Source organism: Bacillus rossius, chromosome 2, assembly GCF_032445375.1.
Source record: "Bacillus rossius redtenbacheri isolate Brsri chromosome 2, Brsri_v3, whole genome shotgun sequence".
Lineage (NCBI taxonomy): Eukaryota > Metazoa > Arthropoda > Insecta > Phasmatodea > Bacillidae > Bacillus > Bacillus rossius.
In genome coordinates, this window is record NC_086331.1 from 122,014,419 (window position 1) to 122,030,526 (window position 16,108).

The 16,108-nt window shown below is 36.6% G+C and overlaps 1 protein-coding gene across 2 annotated transcripts in view; it reads right to left on the reverse strand.

The window, feature by feature from the left end:
* The window catches only part of LOC134529717 (ATP-dependent helicase brm-like), a 127,073-nt gene that overhangs the window by 101,279 nt on the left and 9,686 nt on the right, over nucleotides 1-16,108 (reverse strand). For both annotated transcript variants that reach the window (XM_063364090.1, XM_063364089.1), the window contains exons 3-5: nucleotides 11,628-11,801; nucleotides 4,296-4,479; nucleotides 691-994 (exon numbers count right to left, since the gene is read on the reverse strand). In XM_063364090.1, coding sequence (XP_063220160.1) covers nucleotides 691-994; nucleotides 4,296-4,479; nucleotides 11,628-11,801 — 662 coding nt within the window. The remainder of the gene's footprint in view (nucleotides 1-690; nucleotides 995-4,295; nucleotides 4,480-11,627; nucleotides 11,802-16,108) is intronic.

Here is a 16,108-nt window from a genome sequence, read left to right on the forward strand (position 1 = left end):
TTACTGGTAACGTGAAAGAATCTACACTGAATAACAACTGGAAAAACATCACCTCAAAAATGATACCATATAATTAAATAATTAGCGGGCTAAGTTGCAGCAGGTCATTAGAGACAATTAGTGTTGATGAGATGAGAATGAATGGTTGGGGAGAAAGGGGCACCGCGACGAAACCCACCGGCTCTTTCAAACATCCACCAAGTTTCCCACTTATGAATATCCGGGTTTGAACTTGTCGGGAATCCAGCCCGGATGGTCTCGGGAGGCAAGTGATTTGGTATTTCGACAGGCATGGCCCTCACATGCATTGTTAACACACAATTCCGGCCGCCAATGCCTCGTACTGTTAGTACTTTCTACAGGGACTTTATAAACTGTTTATAAACCACGAGCTTGATTTGTTTTAAAAATTAAGCAAGAAAACATGTTTCCTGGAAACTTCTTTAGAGGGTTTAATGGTAATTGCATTTCTTCTTTCTCTACTTTTATTGTAACACTTGAGCAGGACAGTGATACACCCTCCTGCATACTGATTTACTTGCATGACCTTGCAGGACAGGTACCGAGCAAACAACTGCGCATTGGCAACTATACAGGAAAATATATAAAATGAGGATAACATTAAAGTTTTAAAAAACGACATCATGCCAGGAACAATAGTTACAGGACAGTTGAACGAGAAGAAGCTACCTGTTCTCTCGCTCCTGCAGTATAAGCACGGGATCCAGACCGACGGGCTTGGCGACGGGTGTCACTCTGCTCTGTTTGACCGGCTGCGAGGGACCCTGGTGTGGCCCGGGCCGGGCGACCGGCTGTGCTGCGTGGCCACTGCTGCTTGGCACGGGAGTGGATGTGCGCGCTGGCATCTGGGAGGTCAGGCCCGGATGTGCCACTGTGCCGTGAGGGGGCGTGAGGGCCCGTGGCGGTCCTGCCACCCCAGCCCCCGCTGTTCCCGTCGCTGCTGCCGTCGCTCGCATTGGCTGCACTGTAGTGCCTACCACACCATGGCCAAAACACAACTTCTTTTATTTTTGTTATCTTTAAAAGATTTGTGCAATGGGAATGCATGACTTGATGTAAGTTTTTGGACATACGCCATTGCTAAGAACTTTTTCTGTTGAAGAAAAACTAATAAATAAAATAAATAAATAAAAATACCCAAAAAAGACAAAAAACACAGAAAATTAAGCAAACAATTGCTGTTGTCAGCAAGGATGTGAACACCACAAAATATTCCGTATGGTCCACAACTTCAACTTTACGCATCTAGCCGTGGAGAGTGTTATGTTTTTGGGTTCAGAGACGAAGTTTATATAATGCACCAACATTGCACTTTTTTTTTTTTCGATTTTTCTGAGCTGGTTTGTATATAGATTTATATACCATGGGCCAGCTTTACAGCATTATGAATAGGGGACGAAACAAAAGTAAACACCGACTGCTCTCGTCATTGCATCTCCGACTTACGTCACGAAGCCCGACGGGCGCAGATATCACTCCGCAGCAACACGGTTGGTTAGCAAGCCTCTAGAAAAAACTTTTGCAATGACCGAGAATCTAAATAAGCAAGCTATACAATATACTTCTCACAGAATGAAAGTAAGAACGCCTGGAATAAACATACTTCTCGTTGATTTATCTCCTTCGTTCAAATGCAACGGTCATCCGCGTTTCACAGGGCACATACCTCTTCGCTACCTTTGCATAATGTAAGCATGATGCTTGACTGCAGCACAGCACACATAGCGGGCACTTATAACAGTAACGTCTGCTGGTATAAAAGTTAGCTTTCCAACAAACTTTTGAAAAACCCTAGTCGTTATAACTGTTGATCCACACTCTTATCATGCAAACAATGCCATATATGCTTCATAGATATATTTTACGTGTAATAAATGTAAAAATGTCTGAACGGGCTTTACCCATGAGTATCCAGCAGTACTATTATGGGCTTACAATTAGTCATTATTAGGAGCCAAGCAGCGAGGAAAATGGTTGATTCCAGTACAGGGATTTAACGACTTTATTAATAAATGTGGTACGATACCCATAATCACATTGTCTACCAATATATCTTCTCAACATACTGAATAAGTTAAACCCTGTTAACCATTTACTAAGGTTTTATAGGTACCATACATTCTATAGTGACGTCTATATAGAGTCGTTACAGACTCTCGCCCGCAATATTAAAATGCATGACGCATTGTAGATTATTTGTTATAATAGCAATGAAAGTTCGACTGATGTGGTCCAAGAATATTTTATCATATAAGTGTTTAGAATACGGCTTGATTGTTTATAAAAGCATAACCCGATAACCCCCTGGAGTTCCAAATTGATATTTTTATCCCTCTATTGTTATCTTTATTCAATTTTACTAAGTCATGAGTGTATTATAAAATGATACGTGGATGGCCAGTAATGCTACAGTTGACGGCCACTGTGTAAAGAATAACTTAAACAAAACACAACAGTCGCGCGACCTCGAGGACTCATCATCATATCTCTAGAAGGAAGACCACTAACTTTCCCGGTGGATACCTTCACCGTGCATGGAACCTTCTATACCATCCGAGGCCCTTTCAACATTACTCAATTTATGTAATTTTTAATTGCATATAGACAGTATCAAGACGGGATACATAAAATCAAAGTAACGTTTCTCAGTGGAAAATCATTTTCAGTAGAGTACAACTTTGATGCCACAAGGATGGAGGAAGACCACTTGCTCATCAATTGGGACTGGCTAATACACATACTCTGAGCGATACCACCAGGTGAAAGGAATTTCGTAAGGGTTCCCAGATATTGCAGTTCATCAAGAAGCGGGTTCATCTGAATAGGTGCAACGCCGCCGATGGTGACACCTGCTTGTGTGGAAAGAAGCCGAATGCAGTGGCAACAAGTAAAATGGACAACACAACGACGACAGCATGGACAAAAAATGTTCAACATATAAGTATTAAAAAGCACAAGTTTAGTTTAATCGATTTTTCCCGTTTGCCCGACATAAGCTGATTCAGTCTTGTATTCTGTGAATTTTTTATCTTCATATTTTTATTTATTTTTTTGATTTTCTGAATTTCGCCATGACAAACAGTGAAAAACTGCAATGGCATATGTCCAAAAAACTGCATTAAATCATATTTCCCCATTGCATGAATCATTTAAAGAACGTACCTGAGATACTATTTGTAACAGCCAGTCACTAGTAATTTCAGGCAACCAATTAAATCATGTGCTATGCTCTAACCGAGCCAAATTGTTACTATAAAATAGTAAAAAATCTTTGCTGACAAAGCATTTGAAACCAAGATGCATTTTTTTGGTTTTGTCTTCTTAGAAGTAAAAATTATATAATGCTTTTGATACATATAACATGAAGATGAATTATTTCCCGAATTCTCATTTTTAATTTCCCTTTACATAATATAATACTTGATTTTTTTTTTTTTTAATGTTTCCTGACCTTACAGAAACAACAATTTTATGAAATATTACAATGTTGTGTCAAACTCTTGGGCTCTATGGTCTATATCTGGCAACAGTGTACACAAAACAAGAATAGTACTAATGGCGGAAATAGCACATTGGAAAGAGTAAATATCCATTACACAGCACACTGCAAACTAAGGATGAGATGAGCTATAGCTGTTGTAACCATCATTAATGTGTTGGATTTAGATTTTAAAAACCTAGTAGAATGACGTGTTACAGGAGGGGAAAACTAGTAACTGTAGCATAAACATCATTATACAAAAAAATATTACTGAAATTCCGCAGAAACTGCAATGAGTATGAGAAAGTACATTTCAAAGCCAGCTCAATATAAATATATCCCATATTACCTAGGCCCTAAGGTAATTATGAGCAGATCAGGCAATACTACCAAAAATAGTGTGTGTGTGTGTGTGTGTATATATATATATATATATATATATATATATATATATATACACACACACACACACACACACACACACACACACAAAGCATCAAAAAATAATTTAATATTTATCTATCTTTTATTTTTATTTTAGAGGTCTTACTGAAACTCTGACCTTTATGCTGACAGGCTTCATGGGAGATAGCTTACTTACATGCTAACTTAACTGAACCTTAGATATGAACTTGCTAACTAAACTAAACTTCACATGCTAACTTGCTAACTAAACTAAACCTAACAATTACACAGTGCTTGCGAAAGAGATCAATCCTGTCAACAATGATGTTGTCAAAGTAGAAAAGTACAATCAGCTTAAATGAGAAAAGTGAATTTGTTAATGACTCACTCATGCTGTTCTGATCAACCACTGGCATTCTGGTGTTTTTCCCTTGTATAGCCAGGGCCAAATCATTGCCAAGGGTCTGGTTACGAGCAAGCAGACGGTAAGCCATTATCTGCATCCTGAGCTGGTGAAGCTGGTGCATGGTGAATATGTTACGCACGTCCAACTCGGGCAACGATCTCTGCACCTGTGGCATAGCATACTCCAAACACTCAAACATAGCTGCACTCTTTGTTACTAACACTAAACACAGCCTTGTGTCATGTGGCTCAAATCATTTTCAACGTCTGAGGCCAAGTAAGCACAATAACAATAATGGCTGGTTTCACCATTCTGCTCTTAAAGATCTGAGACCTTAGCCCAAGAATCATTTAGGGATCAACCCTCTTACCGTTGCACCAACACATATAGGGGCTACATGATTTTTGCTGATGTGAACCACAGTTTGTGAATTTTCAACCTGTGGCAGGCAACTGCAGCAGTGTCAAAGAAATGTTAGGTGCATTTCTATTGTTGGGCTGGACAAGTGGAAAAAGTAATGCAGGCACATGTAAAGTATTTAAGCACAACATGTAAAGATTGGTGGGATAATAGACATTGAAAAAATAATAATAATACATTTCTGATGTTCAAGTGACAGCGATACTGCAAGTGATACAGGCAGTGGGTAAACTGTCTTTATGATTCAGAATAGTTGAGTAATTATAATAATTTGTTACAGAATTTATTTCTTATTTATGCAGCAGTAATTTTTATGCCTGTTTGAATGTTTTTAATTGGGACACACATGTATTAATTAATAGATCCTGAAGCACTTTAGTATAACCTCAGCGCAGTTTGGGTTTTTCAGGTATGCCGTAAATTAGACTGTCCAAAAATGTTTCTTTAGCCATGCCTTTAGAAGTGCATTTAAGTTTAGATGTACAGTACACTCCCAATTATCCATGTTAATCGGGACCTACCGATGCCCGGATAATCGCAAACCTCTAACATTTTGATAAATAATTGAACACTCGTTGAAGACGGGATGCACTGGAGAATGATTACAGTGCTCCTCCAGGCACCACTGCAGACGTCAGCTCATTGACGTTGGGAGCGTTGGAAGTGACCGAAGCAGAGTTGCTTGAGATAAGGTGGGATCATTTACAAGTTGTTCAGGGTGTAGATGGCCATAAAAGGGGCTTATTAACCACCCACTTGGCTAGAACACATGTTTATTCTAATATCATCATCAAGAAAAGAAATGTGAAAGGAAATTTACAAATTATATTTAGTCCACAGTTTTGCTACTTTAACAAGAGTTAAATTTAGCTCAATCATAATATATTCAACAATTTCTTGTACTTGTACTGAGGGATCCAAGTGAGTGACTAACAGAACACTGGTTTTTTCAATGTGAGTTTCCCTACAGTTTTTAAAGTGGGAATGTTCCTAATACCCATTTGCAAGGGTGTTTTCTTCCGCTCCTGAACATCTTTGTCATCAGGGTTGGTAATTGACATGGACTTACGTCCGTATTGCACTACGGTGATCCTGGTCGGTGTTCTCGATGTTGACACCACTGTTGATGGTGAACTTTTTGCGCTGAGTTGAAAGCTGTTGCCTGGGGTGCCACGAGTTTCAACACATTCACGTACAATGTTTTTGCCTTTCAAGCCACTCAATGAATTCATGATTATTTGGCTATATTAACTATATAAACTAAAGAATAAATACCAAAATTGTTTTAATACTTTCACATTTATTAGCATGCTAATATAAAATGTTTCTGCACTAATAGATTTTGATACTCGAAAACTTGCTTTTTTTCTACCCAACCTTATGTGTTTGTGTGTGTTTGCGCATGCATGTGCCAGTGTTTACTTTGAGCAAAGCACGGGACAAGTCATGTAATACAGTATTGTACTAATAGTACAGTATTGTAAACTTTCAACCTATCTTAATTTTTTTGATGTTTATTCAAAAATTTAAAAATTTAAAAGGCATGTATTATTTTTATTTGTGAATTCTTTATTAAGATTTTGCAATATTTTTAACAAATGTAAAATTAACAAAACACTATTGCAAGGAGAATTCTTATGAATTTGTAAAGCACCTAAATTGCAGTTATAAATTATGATCTATAGCAAAAGTCAAATAGTCTTATTTCTTGTAATTTTAGTTTTTCAACACTCTCTTAACAACACAGTTTAAATTCTTTTGCTTGTTTGTACAGATCTGGGAATACTACTGTGCCACAACTAAAAGGGTTTGATGGATATTGGATGCGCTGAATTGGATGAGAAGTATGCACAGTTAACACCCATATTAAAAGTGCATGCAACTCTGAAATAAAAATTGTAACTGTAAGTTATAATTTTTTCAAATAGTTAAACAAACTAAATACTAGGGGTGCACGAGTAATATTTTAAAGTCGAGTAGAGTCGAGTAGTGCAAAAACCTTGAATATTTACAAGTCGAGTAATCAGCAATTATCTTTTTCTTTTTTGCATTTTCCTTTTGTTAAACAAACTAAATACTAGGGGTGCACGAGTAATATTTTAAAGTCGAGTAGAGTCGAGTAGTGCAAAAACCTTGAATATTTACAAGTCGAGTAATCAGCAATTATCTTTTTCTTTTTTGCATTTTCCTTTTAAGTTAAACTAACAGAAAATAGTGGCTCAAAAGTACACACTGTACATAGTATCTCATAATGGTTTTATACTCACTATCATAGTGCTAGCTGCATAATAGCCTGCAATCCCTGTAACGTTGCAAGACCCCTGCCCTCCTAGCTAAATATTTTTCTTTGAAACTGTTTTCATGCATGTAAATATTTCTTAATGAATCTATGTTTTATGCTGTGTTTACATTTTGAGATAGTATAGTCAGACGTTAATGTGTATTTACCACTATTAATATGTTTTGTAAACGATGGTTGGTGGGTGTTTACATTTCTTAAAAAGTCTCGCTAAGAATATTTTACCGTTTTTATGTATTTTAGGGTTGATATTTGCACTAGCTGTGTGTTTTAAGAATGTACTTTGTATTTTAACAGACATTTTAAATCATTACTATTTTTTATGTAATTGTTCACAAATCAGTCGTACTGGAATTTCGCCTGTTTTGACCTACTTTTTCAGGTTTTTTCTAAATAAGTTTAATTTTGTCAAGTAATTTATATTAGGATTGCTGTTTTTAACTGTCATTAACGTGTTACATAATTGTCTGATAATCACTTATTTAGGGTTTTCAAGAAAGCTTTTAAAATTTGTTTACTAATTATATTTGTCTAACACTGTGTATGAATTTTTTTCTACAATACTTATTTTGATTATAATATGGTACTATAGTGATATGTTACGTTTTTATTCAGAACGGGCTGTTACATAATGTCCTAGAACAGTGTACTTGGTGTGGGATGTATTAGAAAGAGACAGGTATATGAGACCTATGAGTGCGAGTGAGATAGAAACTGTGATTCCCCACCAAGAGAGAGACAGAAACGATATCTCTTCGGAGCGTGGGAAACCAAGGTCAGACGTTTTTGATAAAATTAAGAAGGGACGGAGAATGGGAAGTACCTATCTATATGTATGAAAAATTGTTTTCAGTGCTTATGTTGTGTATTGTTATTGGCTTGTGATTTGAAGTGTGTGTGAGAGAGTGTATGATTGGTCGGTGAGGTCATGTGACTTCTCCTTCCTGCGTGATGAAGAAGGTGGCATGACTTCACCAGTCGTCTGTCGATCGCTGCACCAGGAGGGTGCGTTTGGTGGCTTCTCACCAAATATGTAGGAATTTTGAGGAGGATAAATTTAACGTTGGTAGCTAGAGCCATGCCGAAGAGAGTAAATTAATCATTTGTTATTTTGGAACATTTTGGACACTTTTAACTAGAAATTGCGGCTGCCGACGTCGGCGTCTGGCTCATGGCGAAATTCGTTTTCGCTGGGTGCGGCCATGTTTGAGGCCGCACTGATTTAGTGTATTTACAGTAAAATGTTACTGAAGGACTTAATCTACGTTATTTTTCGTTGATTCTCATCGCCTGAGCTACGAGCAATTCTCGACAGGCGGATGTACGAGTTGAATGAGTGAGAAAAATTTTGAAAGTGATTGGATTCGTCTGTGCAGCATTATATTTAGAAAAATAAAACAAAAACTACAATTGGCGCTTAACATCTCTTTTTCTTATTTTTTTATAAAACGAACCGTCATATCCCTTACTACAGTATTTATATTTACAAAAGAACTTTAGAACTATATATTTCAATGGTAATTATTTTAATTTTTATTACAAAAAATTTGTAAGCAGCCAATACCTATTAACAAAAATATAGAATTAACTCATTCAAAATATATTATGAAGCACCAGGACTAAAAGTTGTTCATCCAATTGCATTGCAGTTAAAGACTTTAAATTTAGTATTTTAATTTGGAACATTAAAAAGAAAACAATTTTTCATACCAACACTATCATGTTACCCTCTTTTATCGCATAATCATTGTACTCGCGTAATCGTCGCACCCATATTGTTGCGCCCGTCTGCCTATTACTGTGCAGTCGGGCCTAGGAGGGTTCGAGTGCCGAGCGGTACACTCGCTGATAGCCAAAATTAAGGGATAGGAACCCCAAGAAGGAACTCCATGAATCTGTGGAAGATCTCTTTTACTCCTGCTCCCCACTCTACACTTCATTTACGTACAAGTCAGCTACAACCATAGCCTAGCCTCCTCTGCTCGCTGTCCCCCAGCGTCTTTCACATCAGTCCACCGCCAGCAACGCCCTAATCAAAGTTCAGTTTTTCAGGCGTCCGGTCACGAGGCACTCCGGCTTCCAGGAATCAGCAGCGACGCACACGCATAATCATCCTCGGTTTGTACAGCATACAGAGTCCCACTAACAGTTCTGTGTACCTGCCCACTGACGTTTTCAGATTACAAACATTCGCTACGCATCAGCCGGCTAAGTGCACATGTACCCTTTCCACTGAATCATAAGAACTACGTACTATCTTTATAAATGTCTTAAAACGTATGCTTAAATGAAATAAATACAATACAAAGAATACAAAGAAATAATCTTGTTGATATGTCTATCCTCCCGGAATCCCGGACACAACAATATTTAAGGGCATCAAAATTTGGATTAAAAAAACCTCTAGCGTAAAAATCGCATGATGTTTTTGGTTCCGCTATTAGACACCGAGCGCTTTGTGTATGTATCTTTTCCGTATAAAACGATGTATTTTAAAGTATAAATATATTATTTATTCAGAAATTACAGTGCACTTATTTAAATAATGGATATACGAAGCTGTGTGATGTGTAAATTTTCTTTTAAAGACTTTTTAATCGTAATAACCTTCATTGTTCATCTGCGTCGCCGCAGTGTACCGCTTACAAAAATGTAGCCAGCGCTCGTTGCAATCATTACTGTTTGGTTATGTTGCTGTCCGTATAGAGCGCGCACACGTAGTCGAATATCGATATCTCGCTGATAGCATGCAATGCACGCTCTCTATCCGGTACCAAGTTCACTACATTTGATATCCCGCACACTCGTGGTGTTTACTACAGTAGTTAAGCGTTCGTTTGGCTTACATTTGGATCACAGATTTTGTTTTTCTATTTAAAGTTGAAGAAAGGTTTTTGTTGCATGACTTATTAAATTAAATTGTTTGGCGTGCTCTTTTATACTTAACTTTGTAAATAAACGTACTTTCCATGAATGGGTTTTGTTTTTATGAATACTTTATCTAACAAAAAAAATTTTTTTACGCATAATCGTCGCACCCCTACTTTTCAAACTTGATTTTAGAATAAAATGTGTGACGATTATGCGAGAAAACACAGTATTGCTATTTCAAACATTCAAGTTCGTTATTGCCCTATACACTATGTACCCAGTAAAAGAATATTCAGGGTGTATGTACGATAATATTGTGCCTGAGTTCAGTGGGTGAAGTAGCAATGCCATAACTTTTAATTTGGCCAGTATATATCTCAAGTTATTTATGGTAACTATGGTGCATCTGTGGTAGTTATTGAGCTTTTGCAGTAACTATGGTACTTCTACAGTAACTGTAATTCTTTTTATGATAATTCTTTTATGTTAACTATTGTGTTTGTGTAGTAACTATGGTGCTTCGTCAGTGTTTATTAGTCACTCGATGTTCATTTGTCTTCACTTCATGTGAGCCGTTATTATGTTCAGTTAGGCGGACAGTAAAATAGATGTGTATTTATAGGTTTATTTCTGTTCAATGATACATGGAAAAAATATTATTTATGTGTAAAAGGAAATTCGAAGCCCATTTTAAGAAACAGTTGTTATTGCAGCGAATCCTACAAAATTTTGAGTACCAATACATGCATAGAAGTTATATTTTTTGTGTTTGTAGTATAGGTTAACATAAACCAATATGTGATGACCATGCGTTAAATGATCGCAAATATGTCCAAACAAAAATGAAAATCATAAATACAGTACGAGATTATATAAAATCAGCCACCATCACTAGCAAATTCAATACTAAATTATCTACATTGTTAATAATAATGAAACGGCAGGATAATACAAGCATCGTATTCTGAAGTACTTCAATTATAACAAATACATTTTTAATCAATTCTGCATGAACTAATTACGTTTCCTACTGAATTGCATTGTACATGCTACACAATTACAAGTATATAATCCTAGATTACTCCAGGTTTGTGTTAATGATGTTTCATGAACATTTTATTATATCCCTAGACCAAACAGTGAACTACTCTAATTTTTCCAGTTTAAATTAGGCTTGATTTGAGTGCTTCAAACATGACTCAACTCAAATTTTGAGTACTTGTGCACCCCTATTAAATACCACAAAAATCTAGCTATAACGAGCATCGTCTACAGCAAGTACATCAAACTGGTAGCCCACAAGTCGCACATAGCCTGCAAAGGGTTTTTTGGCACCTCACCCTGTTGTTATCAAATAAATAAAAAGCACATTTTCCAAATTCATACCTAAATAATTTAAAATTCATTTTACAAGCTACTGTAAAACCAGGAGAATAATGTAGCTTTTACTATACATTATAAATTTTCCTATATTTAATTATCTGGGCAGTCTAAGACAGAGTACAAGCAACAAACAATAATTGAATTGCTTGAATGTGTATTTCCAGTTTTGGGCTTAACAAATCATTAAGCCTCCCTGCAGATCAGTTAGACCCGAATAAGCCAGCGATACTTTTGAGTTGGTCGACCCTGCAAGAATTTATTATCATGCAAAAACTCAATAAATTAACTTACAATTACGATGCTTATTATAACTACAGGGACACAAGTACACTGCTACACACCTGGTTTGGATGTTGGGTTGGCCCTGGTGCAGGAACAAAGTTAATACATCTTGCATTAGCATGTCGTGACTGCAGCGTGAGCAACTGTCCATAACGTGGGTCCTTCTGCAACCCCCTTTCCTCCATTGTTGCTATAGCTCGCTGCAGTCCGTCCGAAGCATCTTGCCCGTGGTTCTGAAACCAAACACATCTTACCCATTACACACTTTCAAACAACTTAACTACACATCCTAGTATCCCCTCTCATGTTCTATTTAAAACATTTTCAAGCAGCCACATTCTACACACTGTTTGATTAAAACATCATGTTATGGGTGTAAGCAATTGACTTGCTATTGTCACTATGACGTAAGAATAAATCAACGATACAGTGTTTTCAAATAAACCATAACATCCACAAACCTCAAAGCTGTAATAACTACAGCAGGTACATGTGTAAAAAAACCAATAATGTAACAAGTCTCAATCATTCCTGGGTAAGACGAAGACTGTTCCTTGCAAACACAGAAGAACACTCACAAATTATTCTGACGACGGGAGTGCGTCGTTTGCCCTAAAGGCGTTTGCCCTAAACGCATTTTTGAAGCATATTCTCGCATTCCTCATTCCAAACAGGCGTTTGCACTAAAAGCGTTTGCCCTAAAGACGTTTGCCCTAAAGGCGTTTGCACAAAATGTTTGATAATCACATTCGGACCAAGCTCCGGCATTTGCCCTAAAGGCGTTTGCCCTAAAATAAGTTTTTCGACAGTCGTTTGCCCTACAGGCGTTTGCCCTACAGGCGTTTGCCCTAAAAGTTTGCAAATTTTCAATAATCCAAAAATGAATGCTTGCCGGCGTTTGCCCTACAGTCGTTTGCCCTAAAGGCATTTGCCCTAAAGTCGTTTACCCTACAGGCGTTTGCCCTACGAACCTTTTCGAAGATAGATGTCCTTACGTGTGTCGCCCCTGTTGACAAATGTTGGAACCATTCTCCAAATGAGTACAAAGTACAAAATTCACAAATTAGATGGCAGCACATACGGTTTGCTTTCCCAACGTTGAAGTCTAAGAATGCAGCTGGTAATTGAACCTTACAACAGATGAATCTCAGTGACTGGATTGTATTTTTTAAATCATTTTTAACAAAGAAGTTGATGATGTAATATTTTCCATGGTGGGTGGCGGGGGGTTAACTAGCGAACGAATTAACTTAATTTAATATTGCTGCTATATATAAAAACAAGCGTTAACAAAAGGAGCTTACAAAATTTTATTATCCTTGCCTGCTGGAATTTTCACTTAAAGTCGTCCTAAAAACGATGACCCTAAAATAATTTAAGGCAGAAGATTATACATATGCATTTATAAAAACATTTTCAGTGTTTAAAAGTTACTGTTAAATAGCCTCCGAGACCTTCATGCCTATTTTCAATTTTTATATAACATGTGCCCAACTGAATCTGTCTTTTTATTAATATGTTTGTAGAGTGCGGTGAAAATACTTCCATCGAGAGTGTGCATTTTTGCTAATTCGCCCAGACCATCTATAGCTTAACCCCTAATAAGTTTTATGGGAACAAGTGAAGAATAATAAGACTGATTTTATGTGTGACAGCCAATGAAATGTACAACATTTCAAAATGCATTTAATCATATCATCCATATTGCCACAATATTTGAATGAATGTCATAGGTATGAGTGTAAACTAGGAACGATTTTGATAAGATTCAAGAATAGTTTAGCTTGGGAGAAAAGTCCTTTCAAAAAAATGTCAGGTAGGAGCCCTGGTTCAATACACAAGAAAGTCATTCGTAAAAAGATTCGACACTGCACAACTCGGCGTAAACTGGCTTACCAAGGAAATAGTCGGTTGAAACTAAAACGGCGTGATCTCCAATCGACTAAACCAAATGTTGACTATGGATCCTCATCAGGGCAAGTTACTATTGTACAAGGGTGTGATCTTCCTGAAAATGAACTATTAAGTAAGTGTGAACATTACATCGCGTCACTGCAAGTCAGTTTGGAAGAAGGAAGGAATATTATGGAACAAACAAATATGCATACAATCCCGCAAGGGAACTCGTTCTGTGTGCGGTGGGCTAAAGTCACATTATTATTATTATTGAGAAATACCATTACGTATCTTCATTATTTTATTTTGGAAATATAAGTGGAATCCACTATGGAAATATGGGAAATATTATGAATGTATTTAAATATATATTATATTACGGATATAACCTATTTTAAGAATCATGCCAACCAATTACTATTATCGGCCACCTCTTATAACTGAACGTCAAAATGATGTAACACAAACATTACAAACTAAATGCAAATTATGGAAAACCCAGAACAAAACGAACTAGAATACTTCTTCATTGTGTACTTCAGCTGTATGTTGTGTATACATTCCAGAATAAAATAGTATGAACAATATGTAGGAGTTTAACCGCATAAGTACTATTATGCTAATTAAGAAAATGTTTAACAGCTAGTATTCGCATTATTTACCTATATGATCGTAATATTTTAAGTAATCATAGCGTAATGTGCGTCTGACAGCTGAAATTGAAATAAGCAAAGCCCCGGAAAAAAAATTGAACCTTTTTCCAGCGATATTTTTGTTAAATCGCCAATACTGTTTTTTTATTATACGATTTCTTTTTTTGGTCAAAGACCTTACATCATCTAATGTTCCGAAATATTTTACAGAAAAAATATTCGATAACATTGAACTTAGTGCAGGGAACCATCTGTTGGTGAATCTAGGAAGTTCATACCACATGAATTCCCACCAAATATTATATAGGCTTACATAAGTGCCATCTAGCGACGGTTTTGTAAACTTTGCATTTAGAGGGAAAACATTTATTTAGGTACTGCCACCTGCGGAGGAAATATAAACTACGAGAACACTGTTTGAATGGATACATAATTGAAAAAACCGACATTACCCAAAATAACCTAAGCTTCGTTTACCCTAAAGTCATTTGCCCTACAGGCGTTTGCCCTAAAGGCATTTGCCCTACAGGCATTTGCCCTAAAGGCGTTTGCACAAAATGTTTGATAATCCCTTTCGGACCAAGCTCCGGCATTTGCCCTAAAGGCGTTTGCCCTAAAATAAGTTTTTCGACAGTCGTTTGCCCTACAGGCGTCTGACCTACAGGCGTCTGCCCTAAAAGTTGGTGTGGTTTCGTTAATCCAAAACATAAGTTCTTGCCGGCGTTTGCCCTACAGTCGATTGCACTAAACGGCATTTGCCCTAAAGTCGTTTGCCCTACAGGCATTTGCCCTACGTTTAGGGCAATATTATCAGAAAAATGTTACTGGTTGAATTTCAATAAACACATTTGAAATGAGGTTTGGCTTTTAGTTTTCTCAAGTGGCCATATCAAGTGGCATGTAATATGAAAGCCTATTAAAAAGGTTCTAATTGGGACCAATTTTAGATTTATAACACACAACATTCCCGAGTGACTAGTATTTTTGTAAATCTAAAACATGGTGAATATGAATTTTTATAAGTTTAAAAAATAACTTTAAAAAAACTCAAAAAATCTAACATTGAAATTAATTCTTCAATTACTTCATGTATGTAAACTAAAAACCAAAAATCATTTGATCTAAATAGGTAATGCAGAATGTCTATATTTATTTATACAAAAAATTGAAGCAATTTCATGTTTATCTGAAAATTCAATTAGATTTGTCAGGAATTGGATTGGTGTTGGTTTTTATTAACATAACTCATCTCTCTATACTCGCAAGAGATTTTAACCAATTACAATTTCCTTAACCATTACTACTATAAGCCAAATATATAAGTTCAATATTACAGCGCAGATAGTCCATGTAACATGCCGGCTTTCAGAACAGAAGCCCATCCCAAATCAACAAACCAGACAATACATAGTACAAAGCCAATACTTACTTCTAGAAGTAGACCTTCTTAATACTTATCCTATACCTAGTTTCAAAGTGGGACCCTGTTATAGCATAGCTGATACCTTGTTTCAGAGTGGAACCCTGTAACCCCGTAATTACATAGCTGATATCTATTTTTAAAAGAGGAATCTATTATAAAATACCCAATACCTAGTTTCAGAAGTGGACCTTGTTATTATAAAGTTGATATCAAATTTTAAAAGGTAACAATGTTATTACATAACCTAGAGCTAGTTTTAGTGTAATTACATAACTGATACCTAGATTCAGAAGAAGACATGGCTAATCTATTGATGATACGAAGTTTTAGAAGGGGACCTTGCCATTACATAGCTGATACCTAGTTTTAGAAAGGGACCTTGGTATAACATATCCAGTACCTAGTTTCAGAGTGTTACCATTATAACCAGGGGCACAACAACAGGGGGGGGGGGGGGGGGAGCAAGGGTATTTTGCCCCCCCTCTGAAACCTTGAAGTGGGGGCAAACGGGGCAAAGAAAGTGCTGTGTAATCAATTTTTAGATAATAAAACTGCTTAAATAGCACCA